The sequence below is a fragment of the Photinus pyralis genome, unplaced genomic scaffold, assembly GCF_008802855.1.
Source record: "Photinus pyralis isolate 1611_PpyrPB1 unplaced genomic scaffold, Ppyr1.3 Ppyr1.4_LG10, whole genome shotgun sequence".
Taxonomy (NCBI): domain Eukaryota; kingdom Metazoa; phylum Arthropoda; class Insecta; order Coleoptera; family Lampyridae; genus Photinus; species Photinus pyralis.
In genome coordinates this window covers 9,300,067-9,313,855 of record NW_022170250.1, presented here as the reverse complement: position 1 = coordinate 9,313,855, position 13,789 = coordinate 9,300,067, and the positions used below count along the sequence as shown (strand labels likewise).

The following is a 13,789-nucleotide window of genomic DNA, read 5'->3' as shown; positions in this document are numbered from 1 at the left end:
AAATCAAACGTATCTTTACTGGGGGAGGGGGGGAGAGTAGTATGTTTGACTGGGGGGCCCTAGACCCCCTCGGACCTGCCACCTACCTGAAAACTACCGAAGGGCTCACATTACAGTTTAAAAAAACAGACAATCCTTTCTTGGCAGGTATTCCATGCGTTCCAAGGGTCTTTTCCCAGACATTGATAGATGCTGAGGGTTTTGGGTGTATTGCATCCCCCCTCCACACAGTTTACAAATATTTCATTTGTATGGACATACAAATGATTTCATAATGATCATGATTGTAGAAAGAGAGAGATCAAATGTTCCTTTACGGGGGTGGGGGGGTATTATGTTTGACTGGGGGGACCCAGACCCCCTCGGAACTGCCACTTACCTTAAAACAACCCAAGAGTTCGCATTACAGTTTAAAAAAAAACAGACAATCTTCCCTTGGCAGGTATTCCATGGGTTCCATGTGTCTTTTCTCGGACATTGTATAGATCCTGAGGGTTTTGGGGGTATTGCATCCCCCCCTCCGCCCAGTTTACAAATATTTCATTTGTATGGACATACAAATGATTGGATATACAAATGATTTCATAATGATCATGATTGTAGAAAGAGAGAGATCAAACGTATCTTTACTGGGGGGGGGGGGGGGGGGAGTAGTATGTTTGACTGGGGGGCTCCAGACCCCCTCGGACCTGCCACCTACCTTAAAACAACCCAAGAGTTCGCACTACAGTTTAAAAAAAACAGACAGTCTTCCCTTGGCAGGTATTCCATGCGTTCCATGTGTCTTTCCTCGGACATTGTATAGATCCTGAGGGTTTTGAGGGTATTGCACCCCCGCTCCCCCCAGTTTACAAATATTTCATTTGTATGGACATACAAATGATTGGATATACAAATGATTTCATAATGATCATGATTGTAGAAAGAGAGAAATCAAACGTATCTTTACTGGGGGAGGGGGGGAGAGTAGTATGTTTGACTGGGGGGCCCTAGACCCCCTCGGACCTGCCACCTACCTGAAAACTACCGAAGGGCTCACATTACAGTTTAAAAAAACAGACAATCCTTTCTTGGCAGGTATTCCATGCGTTCCAAGGGTCTTTTCCCAGACATTGATAGATGCTGAGGGTTTTGGGTGTATTGCATCCCCCCTCCACACAGTTTACAAATATTTCATTTGTATGGACATACAAATGATTTCATAATGATCATGATTGTAGAAAGAGAGAGATCAAATGTTCCTTTACGGGGGTGGGGGGGTATTATGTTTGACTGGGGGGACCCAGACCCCCTCGGAACTGCCACTTACCTTAAAACAACCCAAGAGTTCGCATTACAGTTTAAAAAAACAGACAATCTTCCCTTGGCAGGTATTCCATGCGTTCCATGTGTCTTTTCTCGGACATTGTATAGATCCTGAGGGTTTTGGGGGTATTGCATCCCCCCCTCCGCCCAGTTTACAAATATTTCATTTGTATGGACATACAAATGATTGGATATACAAATGATTTCATAATGATCATGATTGTAGAAAGAGAGAAATCAAACGTATCTTTACTGGGGGAGGGGGGGAGAGTAGTATGTTTGACTGGGGGGCCCTAGACCCCCTCGGACCTGCCACCTACCTGAAAACTACCGAAGGGCTCACATTACAGTTTAAAAAAACAGACAATCCTTTATTGGCAGGTATTCCATGCGTTCCAAGGATCTTTTCCCGGAAATTGTACAGACCCTGAGGGTGTTGGGGGTATTGAATCCCCCCCCCCCCACCTCGCCAGTTTACAAATATTTCATTTGTATGTACATACAAATGATTTGATAATGATCATGATTATAGGAAGAGAGAGATCAAACGTATCTTTACTGGGAGGGAGGGGGAGTATTATGTTTGACTGGGGGCCCCAGGCCCCCTCGGACCTGCCACCTACCTGAAAACTACCGAAGGGCTCACATTACAGTTTAAAAAAACAGACAATCCTTTATTGGCAGGTATTCCATGCGTTCCAAGGATCTTTTCCCGGAAATTGTACAGACCCTGAGGGTGTTGGGGGTATTGAATCCCCCCCCCCCCACTCCTCGCCACATCTCTCTCTTCCCCTTCCTTTATTCCTCTACCCTTTCCTTCATCTTCGTTTTTCTCTTTCGAATCACCTTGCACCTTTTTTTTTTACTTTTTGACCATTTTCTTTCTCCTTACCCTTCTCGTTCCTTATAGTAGCCTTCATAGTTTTTTTCATCCACCATTTACTGGTTACGTCTCCTAGTTTCCCCTTCTCCATTGACTTGAATCGCTTTCGATCCATTCCCCTTCAGTTTTCTTTTTTTTTTCTTTTCTCCGCATTATCTTCTTCGTAAAATCCTTTTTTCGACATCTCGCCTCTCCTTACCTTATTGTTTCCTCTTCCTGTTTTCCTGATTCACAACCTTTAACCTCTTGTCTTCATTTCCTTTTCCTCTTCTCTTTTTTCATAGCGCTTTCCTTTATCATCTTCTTTTTGTTTTTACCTCGGTTTTTACTTTTCTGTACCGTATTCCTCTCTTTGTCTCCTTACCTTCTCGATTTGTTACCTTTAAATTCATGGGATTACTTTTTCTTCTGTTCTTAATCGTATTTCTTGACTTCTGTTTCGCCACTCGCTTCTCTTACCTTCTTCTACCATTGCGTCTCATGCGTAATGGCGTAAATTCGGGTATAGCATCTCCTGCCTTTTCTTCCTTTTCACCGTTCACTTCGTTATCGTCCCAATCCTCAACGTTTTTTCCTTCCGTTCCTCCTCTTTAATCCGTTCTCCACATACTCCCTTTTCCCCTACCTTTCTCTTCCGCTCTCTCCCCGTTTTCCATGTTCTCATCGTCTTTTACCGCCCAGCTCTTCCCCATTCTTCTATTATTCCCCAGTTTATGGGAATTTAAGGGATTTCGTCATGATCAGGATTGTAGAAAAGGAGGATCATGAATTTCTCTTTACTGGGGAGTCTGATGGAAGTGTTATTACAGGCCCCCCTGACCTACCTTCAAACCTTCAACGCAAGGTTACACTCTAAAAAACAGACAATCCTTTCCTGCGTTCAGAGGTCCTTTCCCCAAAAAATGTATACAGTGACTAGTAAAAAACACTGCCCATTTTGGTTGAAAATATAGAACCGGGGGTTCTGGGGGTACTCACTCTCTCAAAGTGTTTCAGTTTCGTACGATTTTTAGATTCTTATTAATTCTTCTATTTCTTCAAATTCTCAAATGCATTTCCTTGGATGTTTCGGCTTCTTCAAATTCCTCAAATTCATTATTAGTTTTTGATGTTATTGACACTCATCTAGATCTAGATCTTTAAATCTTCAGTTTTCGAATTCTGCCGATTCTTGCCGTTCTTCGTATTTTTTGATTTAATCAGAGCCTTTTTTAGGTTCCTCTGTTCGAATTTTTCCAATTTTTTTAATACATGAAATTCTTGGGAATCTTTCGTTTCTTCAAATATTTTTCGTTTTTTAAACTATTCTTCAAATATGTTGAATTCTTCTTTGACATTTCTTTAATTCTTTAAATTCTAAAGACAAGTAACATTCATAAGATGCATTGGATTCTTCAGTTCTCCCTTGTCCTATTCTTGCGATTCTTGAAATTCTTCATATTCACATTATTCTTCAATTTTTTTTAGACCAATTCCATTGTTCAGTTTCTTCTAATTGTTACAATCTTCAAATTTCTTCAGTTTTCCGTGCTTTCAAAAAAAGAACCCCAAAAAATTAACGCAAAAGGGCTGTTAGTGTGGCTATTCCAAAAATTCACATGCGGTAGAAATATGGCTCAATCTTTTAATTGATAAGTTTGTATTCCGATGGTAGCGATGGGTGAATACCTGAAGAGACCCCGGTACTCAATAAATCACCGTCTGACAGCGCCAGTAACTATGCATTAAATTACGGTGGTTAATTTTACAATAAAGGCAGGTAAAACATTTCAACATTGTGTCTACGACTAACTAGGAAACGTTATTGATGGTTTTTTAAAGAAGTTATTTCTTCGCGCGATTAATTTTTTTTGTGTAAAATCGCCAATAGGGCAGCTGCCCGCGGCTACAGGTGCAAATTTTTCGAAAAAACCGCCGATCCCTCAGCCCGAGTCGAGTAATAAAGTAAAGATCAAGAGCGGCCTTAAGTGCTTTAAAACAATAAATCATTTGGGAGGCTCAGCGTGCTAAAATGTATAACTAGCATATAACTGCAGGTAGGGCCTATTATAGTTGGTGTTTGTTTAGTGTGTATTTGCCAGTGGCGCCCGTCAGTCGCCGAACAGCAGGGGGGCGGATCCGCCCGAATCCCGCATTAAGTCAATTATACCTATCTGGCGCCCGGACACCTTTTTTCCTCGCTGCATTAAGCTCTCTCGAATTTTAAACCTTTTGCCGATTAAAACCCGCGTGTGTTGCACTTTTTGTCCCAGTTCACAAACGCTCGCATTCTCTAAATTCTACCGTCCTGCCGGCCAGGTGTCACTTAATTGCTCTAATAAACGCGCCGGCGATCTTGTTTAACAGTAAACGTATAGCCCGTACCTACAGATGTGCACGCAGAAAAACTAGTCTCGTTCAATCTGGATCGCAGCTTGAGTTTCTTCTAATTGAGATCGCCGGAACAATTCTAAGTTCACGATGACATTGTTTGATCGGCGACCTAATTGGTCCATTCACTCGGCACTCGAACCTTACCGCACTCGGTTGCTTCTCGTGCTTCAATCAAACTAGAAACCTATGCTTATTCGGTATTTCTTTGCTCTATCTCCAGTTCTGAGACGGAACATTTTTAAAGTTACCAGAAAGCAACAAATTTTCTCCCCTGTAGAATTTTTCCTTTCCACCTCCGCACTATTCTGCTCCCCAAATACCTTTTGATTAGTCGACAGATCAATTGCAGGTTGCATTGGATGGTTTCTGTGCTCCTGATTTTTTTTACGCACCTTCTCACTCTTCCACTCCCCTAATAGCGATTCGTAGTAGTCAAATAAGTCGTTTGGGCTATGTTTAAATCTACCAGAAAGAAACTAAACACCTGTGGAAAAGTGGTAAAAAATTGTTTCATTGTTATCCTAACCTAATACCATTCGTTTAGTAGTTAAATGTAATACAGATTACGAGCTTTTGCAATTAGGTACTAGCGACAGTATTAGAAACGAATTTTTCTGTGCTCCTGATTTTTCCTGTGTTCCCTGATCCTTAGCGCTCCTGAATTTACCACCACACTATTCTGTTACTTTAAGATCATAAGGCAAACAGTCCTAGAAAATAAAATATGTGCTCCTGGTTCTCCCTCCTCACTGTTCCGCATCCCTGATAGGTTTGCTTACTAGACGAGTACTTCGAAGCATTTTATGCAATTATCTGTAATCCTTTAGCATCTAGGTTTCAGAATTTTCAATCATGCACATCCTAAGACCATTTTTGTCGTGTCTAAGTGTATCAGTCACAGAAACATGTTTTTCTGTTTTCCTAATTCTCTACCACACACCTCCACAATCTTCTGCTACTCTAATACAATTTTGAGCAGGCTTGGGATACTTTTAAAGCTGCCAAAGAGCAACCAGTAAGCCATGGAGCGCTAGAAATGAATTGTCAATGCTGGTATCCTGATATTCAACGATCTAGATTTCTCCTTCATGCACCTGTCCTGTATTGTGTGCTTCTACAAATGTATTTCAGGTAGTTTTGCAGCGCTTTATAAAATTATCCAAGGCCAAAGAAATGAAGGCAAATTTTCTGTGCTCCTAATTCTCTCGCGCACTGCACAATTTATTAGGATGACCTTCTGTTGTGCCAAGGCACGGTTGTGCAATCGGCTGTACTCCTGATGCAAACATAGCTCCATAAAAGCTATTAGGATACCATGTCTCTCTTGAGAACCGCCTAAATGCAAGCTTCTGGTCTCCTTATACAGTTTTTTTCAAATTGTACTCTTTTTCATTTGGAACCACGATCTCACAACCAAGTCCTTCACTTATTTTTTGAAAACTTTCTCAGAATTACACGCGCTTTCGTTCTTGTAGTATAATATCCATTCATAATTGTATCAGGACCACAGAAAAATCAAAAGCTGTGAAATTTATTAAGAGGCACCATCACCCCAATTAGGTCCTCTTGTTACAAGATTCTCAATCAAAAGTTCTGTAAGCTTCTGTTGTCCTGATACATTCCAATATAATGTACTCCTGATACAAATTGATCTTATCATGATCACAGAACTACTCTCGTGCTCCTCATAAAAGTTTTTATTGCACAAGCTCATTATACCACAGAAGTGCAAGGACCTGCTCCCCTAATACATATTTTTTAAGAAGTTCCTGTTTTGATTCAATTTCTCTGTCTACAAGTTACTATACTAAAACAAATGCAGAAACGTAAGAAGCTCCTCAACTTTAAATGCAACCTTGCCTACTCTGGAACAACACTGCATATCATTATTCAAAATTATAGAATTGCGCCATGGGAGAAAATGTGTTTTTTTAAACTATGCACCAACTTGCAAATAAGCTACTATTGTCAATGAACTTCGTCGAGCAGCGTACTTTCGAGGTCTTCTACTGTTTCGTAAACACATCCAGTGGCCCTTTTCGAAGATATCACTCTAATATTGTGGATTTCTTGAATAATTTCGCTTTTCGACTAAAATCCGGTTCGTGCAATTTTCAAAGGACTCTCCAAATGTCTGCTGTTCATTTTCGACATTTTGCTTTGTGGTTTATGTGCTCGGAATGTCAGAAAAAGTGTCAAATGTGAATTTTTGAAATTTTTTTAATTTTTAATTTCTTGAAATTTCTTTAAACGAATAATATGAACGGACTTGAAGAGTAATGAACATTTGACTAATTATTTGTGCTAATTTTATGCTTTCTCTAAATGAATTTTTTGTGCTCCTAACCTTGATAGGAACGCTGTCTATTGTTTTTCAGTTCCATGTGCTAACTCACAATTTTGATCTAAGTTTACCCTGACAGCATCACATAATATTTTATATGGCACTACAAATTTAATTGCTCCTAGTTGTTAGTAAGACTTGCATTTACCTTGCTATAAAGATTTGTGCTAATTTTGTGCTAGCTTCAAATAAATTTTTTGTCCTGTCCCAATTGTGCGTGCTAATTCACAATTTTGTGCTAATCTTTGTTGTCATAGGATGGATAAACACTCTTGTGACAATGTAACCGTATTTTGCTGGCGAATTCATAGGAATATCTAAAATTCGTGCTAATTTTATGCTACTCTTTACTAAATTACTCAAAATTGTGTGCTACGTTTGTCCTAAGAACAACGATACACACTGTTTAAGGCGTATCAAATTACTTTTCGGTGGGGAACAGAGTAGCACCCGGAAATTTGGGGGTATGGGATACTCCCCAATATTAGGATGGAAAGGATCATGTGGTTTTTGCTTGAAAACCATCATTGAATCTTCCGTCGTTAGGAGGTATTCTATACCCCCCAGACCCCCGGGTTGTACGTTTTTTGTAACAATTTTTTGAAGAAAGTGACCTGGTAGCCTTTCAAAAAACTAATGAAAGCCTTGGGGACTAAACGTTTTGTGGGGGACAGCGCAGCACTGGGGGGGGATCAATGAATTTTTCTTTGCTGGGGGTATCGCATCCCCCTCTCTCGGTGTTAGGTTTTGAGGAACATTTTTTTGGGAAAAAAACGATCTAGTCATCCCAAAAACGATTATGAAAGCCTTGAGGGGTTAACGTATTGTGGGGGGACAGCGTAGCGCCGTGGGGTACGTCTGGGAGGTATGGAATGCCCCGCCCCCAGTATATATTATGATGGAAAGTAACACTTCCTTTGCTAGGAATTTTGTGGTTTTTTGAAAACTATCATTGAATACTTCCAGACCTCTCGGTGCTACGTTTTGTGCAACACTTGTTTGGAGAAAAGGACCTGACCCTCTTCCCAAAAGCGAATATAAAAACCCTGGAGGCTAAACGTTTTATGGGCTGGCTGGTCACGGGGTATAGAATACCCTACCCCCTCCCCCTTCTCCTTATGTATTATGATGAAAAGGATGAATCTTCCTTTGCTTGGAGGTATTCCATACCCCCAAACCCCCGGTGCTTACACTTTTTTGGACAAAAGGACCTGGTGGTCTTACAAAAAACTATTACGAATGCCTTGGGGGCTAATCGTTTTGTGGAGGACAGCGTAGCACCTGGGGGTCCGGGTCCCCAGTATATATTATGATGGAAAGGATAATGTCTTCTTTTACTAAGAAATTTGTGGTATTTTTTGGAAACGAACATTGAATCTTTCTTTGCCGGGGATTATTCCATACCCCCCCCCCCCCCCTCGCGGTGCAAGGTTTTGTGCAACCCTTTTTTGGAAAAAAAAGGACCCAGTAATCCCAAAAACGATTATGAAAAACTTAAGGGGTTAACATTTTGTAGGGGGCAGCGTAGGGCCGTGGGGTAAGTCTGGGAGGTATGGAATGCCCCCGCCCCCAGTATATATTATAATGGAAAGGATCACTTCATTTGCGAGGAATTTTGTGGTTTGTAGTTTGAAAACTGCCATTGAATCTTCTTTTGCCGGGCCAGAGAGTGGGGGTGGGGGGTATTCTGTACTTCCAAACTTCCCGGTGCTACGTTTTGTGCAACACTTTTTTGGAGAAAGGGACCTGACCCTCTTCCCAAAAAGGAGGATAAACGTTTGATAGCGGAACATCTTAGCGCTGGGAAGTCACGGGGTATGGAACCCCCCCCCCCCCTTCTTTATATAATATGGTGGAAAGGATCAATTTTCCTTTGCTAAGAAAGTTTTTTGGAAACTATCATTAATTCTTCCATACCTCCAGACCCCCGGTGTTACAATTTTTGCAACACTTTTTGGGGGCTAAACGTTTTGTGGAGGACAGCAAAGCACCAGGGGGTCTGGGTCCCCCAGTATGTATTATTATGGAAAGGATAATGTCTTCTTTTGCTAAGAAATTTGTGGTATTTTTTGGAAACGTACATTGAGTCTTTCTTTGGTGGGTGTTCCATACCCCCCAGACCTCCCGGTGCAACACATTTTTGGAGAAAAATACCTGGGGTTAAACATTTTGTGGGGTACAGCATTGCACGCGGTGATCTGTGGAGTATGGGCTACTCCCTAATAATTAGAATGGAAAGGATCAAGTCCTCCTTTGCTAGGAAACGATCATTGAATTTTTCTCTGCCCCCCCCCCCCTGGTGCTACATTTTGTGTGATACTATTGTGGGGAAAAGGATCTCGTCATCTTCCCAAAAATAATTAAAATGATTAGGAAACCATGAAGGCTAAACGTTTTATGGGGTGACAGCGTAGCGCTGGATGGTATAGAATACCCCCTCCCCCTCCTCCATATATATTATGATGAAAAGGATCAATCTTCCTTTGCTAAGAAAGTTGTATTTTTTGGAAAGTATCATTAACTCTTTCTTTGCTTGGAGGTATTCCATAACCCCAGACCTGCGGTGCTACGAATTTTGCAACACTGTTTGGGGGCTAAACCTTTTATGGAGGAGAGCGTAGCACCTGGGGGTCTGGGCCCCCCAGTATATATTATCAAAAGGATCATGTCTTCTTTTGCTAAGAAATGATGGTATTTTTGGAAACGAACGTTGAATCTTTTTTTGGTGAGCGGTATCCCAATACTCCCCACACCTCCCGGTGCAACGTTTAGTGCAACACACAACACAACAGCATTGCACCCGGGGATCTGTGGTGGGGTATGGGCTACCCCTAATATTAAAATGGAAAGGATGGATTTCCCAGCCCCCCCCCCCCTCCCGGTGCTACATGTTGTATGATACTATTGTGGGGAAAAGTATCTCATCTTCCCAAAAATAATTAAAATGATTATGAAACTCTGAAGGCTAAAAGTTTTGCGTACGATAGCGTGGCGGGGGGGGGGGGGTCTAAGGTGTATAGAATTAAACCCCCCCCTCCCGTATATATTATGATGGAAAGGATCACGTTTTCCTTTGCTAGGAAATTTGTGGATTCTTTTGTGGAAACGATCATAGAATCTCCCTCTGCTGGAGGAGTGTTCGATATCGCCCAGACACCCCACCCCCCATCCTCCCGCTTCGTGCGATACCTTTTTAGAAAAAGGATCTGGCCACCTTCCCAAAAATGATTATGAAAGCTTTGAGGTCTAAACGTGTTATTGGAACAGCATTGAACATTGAATGTTCCTTTGATGGGGAGTATTTCATACCCCCCCCCCCCCCCCCCCCCCCCCCCTCCCGGGACTCCGTTCTATGCCATACTTTTGTGGAGAAAAGGATCTGTTCATCTTTCTCCAAGTTTGTGGTTTTTTGGAAGCGGGGGAGTACTACATACCCTCCAGAACCCCATGGTCTATTACGTAATCGTATTGATTGTGCCAAAATCCTGTCCTCTCTGATGTGCTCCACAATACAATACATGAAAACTGTGCTGTGCTTTTGATCCTGGGGGCTTTTGAAAAAATTTGATTTCCAAAGGCACTTACAACCCTTAAAGCTCCTCAATGGTCTGTCTATTAGTAATAGGGAACCTATGACTTAATCAATACCGACACGAAGCAGATATGGTCCACGAAAGTCGAACCGAATGTGATTTTCCTAGAGCGGAAAGCGAGTTCGGCATAAAGCAACTTTAACAGCGAGATTTTTTACGAATTCGTCCTTACTTTGGGGGTGGGTATGTAGAACCACGTTGAACTTCTTGAACATGAGTTCTATATAACACAACACCATGATTGCGATAATTTATTTAGTTGCTCGAAATAAGTAGAATGGATTTGATGGCAAAGTGTATGTTATGGCCCGAGAAGTCCTCGAGTGCCAAACTGCTTACGAGGAATCCTCTCCTTCTCGGTTACTACCTTTTCTTTTAGTTCGTGACTTTACCAAAACACTTCAACTTCCGTTGTGAAAAAAATTTTTGTGCTACTTTTATGCTAACTTGAAATGAATTTCTTGCTGCTTCTTGTGGCGTTAATTTTTATTTCACTTTCGTATGCCTACTGACAATTTTGTGCTCATGCATGCCGGAACACATTTTATGACAATGAAACTTTGTGCGTAATACGAATATAGGAATTTCTGTTGCAATAGAAATTTGTGCTAGCTCTAAGCATCTCTTAATTGTAATTCGAATATCTGGTAATTTTGTGCTAGCTGTAAATCAAATTCTTGTGCTTCCCACGTCTGTGGGTGTTTCAAGTTGAAGCACTGATGAATATTTTGTATCACAATTCACAATTTCACTGAAAATACTTGCATCGTTTTATAGTTCGTGCTAATTTTGTGCTATTTGTAAACTAAATTTCTATCACTTCCATTTATGTGGAATCTGAGATGAGTTTCTGCTGGCGACATCATTAAAAATAATTTTGTGCTACAACTGCTAGATGCGTTGCTATACCTACAGAGTGGTTTGTTCTTCCACCGCCATTGCAGCAGCCGAACCACATTTTCGTGCTCTATACAGTGTACATGTACCACGCGACGCCATACAAACATTTAAAAAATCAGTTGCATTAAGCTTTGTGCTAATTTTGTGCTACAACTTCGTGACACGTCTAGTTTCACCCCCAATTAGCCGGCCGATTCCCAATTTTGTGCTATCTTTGTGTAACTTTGTGCTACGACATACTTCAGTTAGGTCCGTTGACTACAAATTTTGTGCTATTTTTGTGCTACCTAATATCGGCGTTTATTTTATTGTTAACCGGTTTTGGTGTTGCGAAATTCTCTTGCAGACTCAAAGCGCGCGAAACTTGTATACAGCATACGATTTATCTTCCAGGCAAATGTTTCCCCAAATGAAGTTCCGAGTCTCTGGCCTGGACCTTAAAGCGAAATACATACTTCTTTTGGACATAGTCGCAGCGGACGATTACCGATACAAATTCCATAACAGGTGAACATAACATTTACACGCAATTACAAGGTGGACGTTTCTTTCAGGCGCATGTTTCCTGCCTTCAAAGTCCGCGTCTCGGGTTTAGACAAAAAATCCAAATACATACTCCTTATGGACATCGTTGCGACAGACGATTGCAGATATAAGTTCCACAACAGGTTAGATCAATTTTTTGTTCTGTCAAAATTATTACTTGTGCTGTCTCTTAACGTTCGGGTGTTTGTTTTTCGTCGTTTTTTTTTGGTTCTCTCTCTCTCTTTCGGTGACGCTTTGACTCGGACCGTTTTTGAGAAACAGACGCCCGAATTTGTATTGACTCAAAGGCACGAAGCATGCGTAATTGAGAGTTAATCTGAGAACTTTTGGAAGTGCATGTGTGCATGTGTGTTGTTTTTTGTGCGCCCGCGCGCCCCGACTAATTTTTGTTTTGCTTTGAAGCCGGTGGATGGTCGCCGGCAAGGCCGATCCGGAAATGCCGAAGAGGATGTACATCCACCCCGATAGTCCGTCGACGGGGGAGCAGTGGATGCAGAAAGTCGTGTCTTTTCACAAGCTGAAGCTGACGAACAACATCTCCGACAAGCACGGCTTTGTAAGTATTGTACGTTCTTATTTTTTTTATTAAAAAAAAAACCGGTGGCTCCGGACACGTCGACGGGAACCGAACGGATTAATGCGATGGTGTGTTGAACTTCGCAAACAACTGTTAATGGGGGACCAGTGTTAGATAAATAAAGACCTTTTTTCGTCTCCTTCGCTCCCGTCATCGGTGGCTTCTGTTCGAGATTGTTGTCGAAGCGGCGGATCACCTCGATCCGTGTAATTAAGATAAAAGACATGGAACTCTACTTTCGACTATAAATTCGGAAAGCTATCGACGGCAATCTTAAAAGTGACTAATTCCGAGTTTTAACACTCGACCGTACACAACTCCCGGTGGTCCTTGCGCTAATTAGACGATGCACGCCACTGGTCTGGTTTCCCTTTGAAACGGCGATCTCTCGGATATTTCCAAATTGTTCACCGCGGACGCATCTCGAGATTAAAGATACGTTTCACCCCCAGGAGAGCGCGGGGCGCTTAAAGGGCAGGGGTTGTTAAAAGCTTCCCGAGCGTAAGGGGATACAATGCGGTATGACGCTATGAATTGTTATAATGCGATTTCGTGGATCTACAAGTTGATACGGCGTATTACAAACGTTATTCTTTAAAAACCACCCCTTCGCGACGACCGTTACTCTGTACGCAATTAGGAAGACCGCGACCGAAATCGACCACACACACCTCTTTACCCATTACATAACCTCAATTTAGAGAAGGTCGCCATTACACTATCGTGCTGTAATTGAAATCTAACACACGGTGGCTCGGTTCTAAGTGGAAATCGGTGTTTTGATATCTTAATTGCCTTTTTCTTTTTTGGTGATATCTGGCTACCGTTCGTTAGACTGGGAGGTCAGAAAATTTCGGTTGATGGGGCGTTTAATAATTCTATTAACGAGGAACAAATTCCGCTATCGATTTTCCTTCAACAAATCTATCAACTCGGGAAGTATTAATATCTTATTTACTATTTTCGAAAATGCTTTATTAATAACGTCGCTTTGTAATAAGCGGTTCGATGTAAAATTGACTACGACTTCATTTGCCATCGATTGACGTACAAAACGGAACGCTCTCACTCTGTCGTTTTTAATTAATGAATGAAGTATCAATTATTGCGATTGGATTCAATTTTTAAACAATTAATAACTGATTTAGTCATCGATCGCGCAGTTGGTGCAAAACGGTTGCTTGCCAAGTATAATTGACCGAATATGTAAACAATGCATCTCGTTATCCTCCTCAATCTTGAGATGTTTAAAAAATGTTTCAAAACCC

At 41.5% G+C, this 13,789-nt stretch overlaps 1 protein-coding gene across 1 annotated transcript in view; it reads left to right on the top strand.

Annotated features, from left to right (window-relative positions):
* LOC116161554 (optomotor-blind protein-like) overlaps window positions 1-12,735 on the top strand; it is a 73,013-nt gene extending 60,278 nt beyond the window's left edge. The window contains exons 3-5 of the mRNA XM_031474943.1: window positions 11,953-12,066; window positions 12,347-12,509; window positions 12,694-12,735. Coding sequence (XP_031330803.1) covers window positions 11,953-12,066; window positions 12,347-12,509; window positions 12,694-12,735 — 319 coding nt within the window. The remainder of the gene's footprint in view (window positions 1-11,952; window positions 12,067-12,346; window positions 12,510-12,693) is intronic.
* Window positions 12,736-13,789: the final 1,054 nt, after the last annotated feature.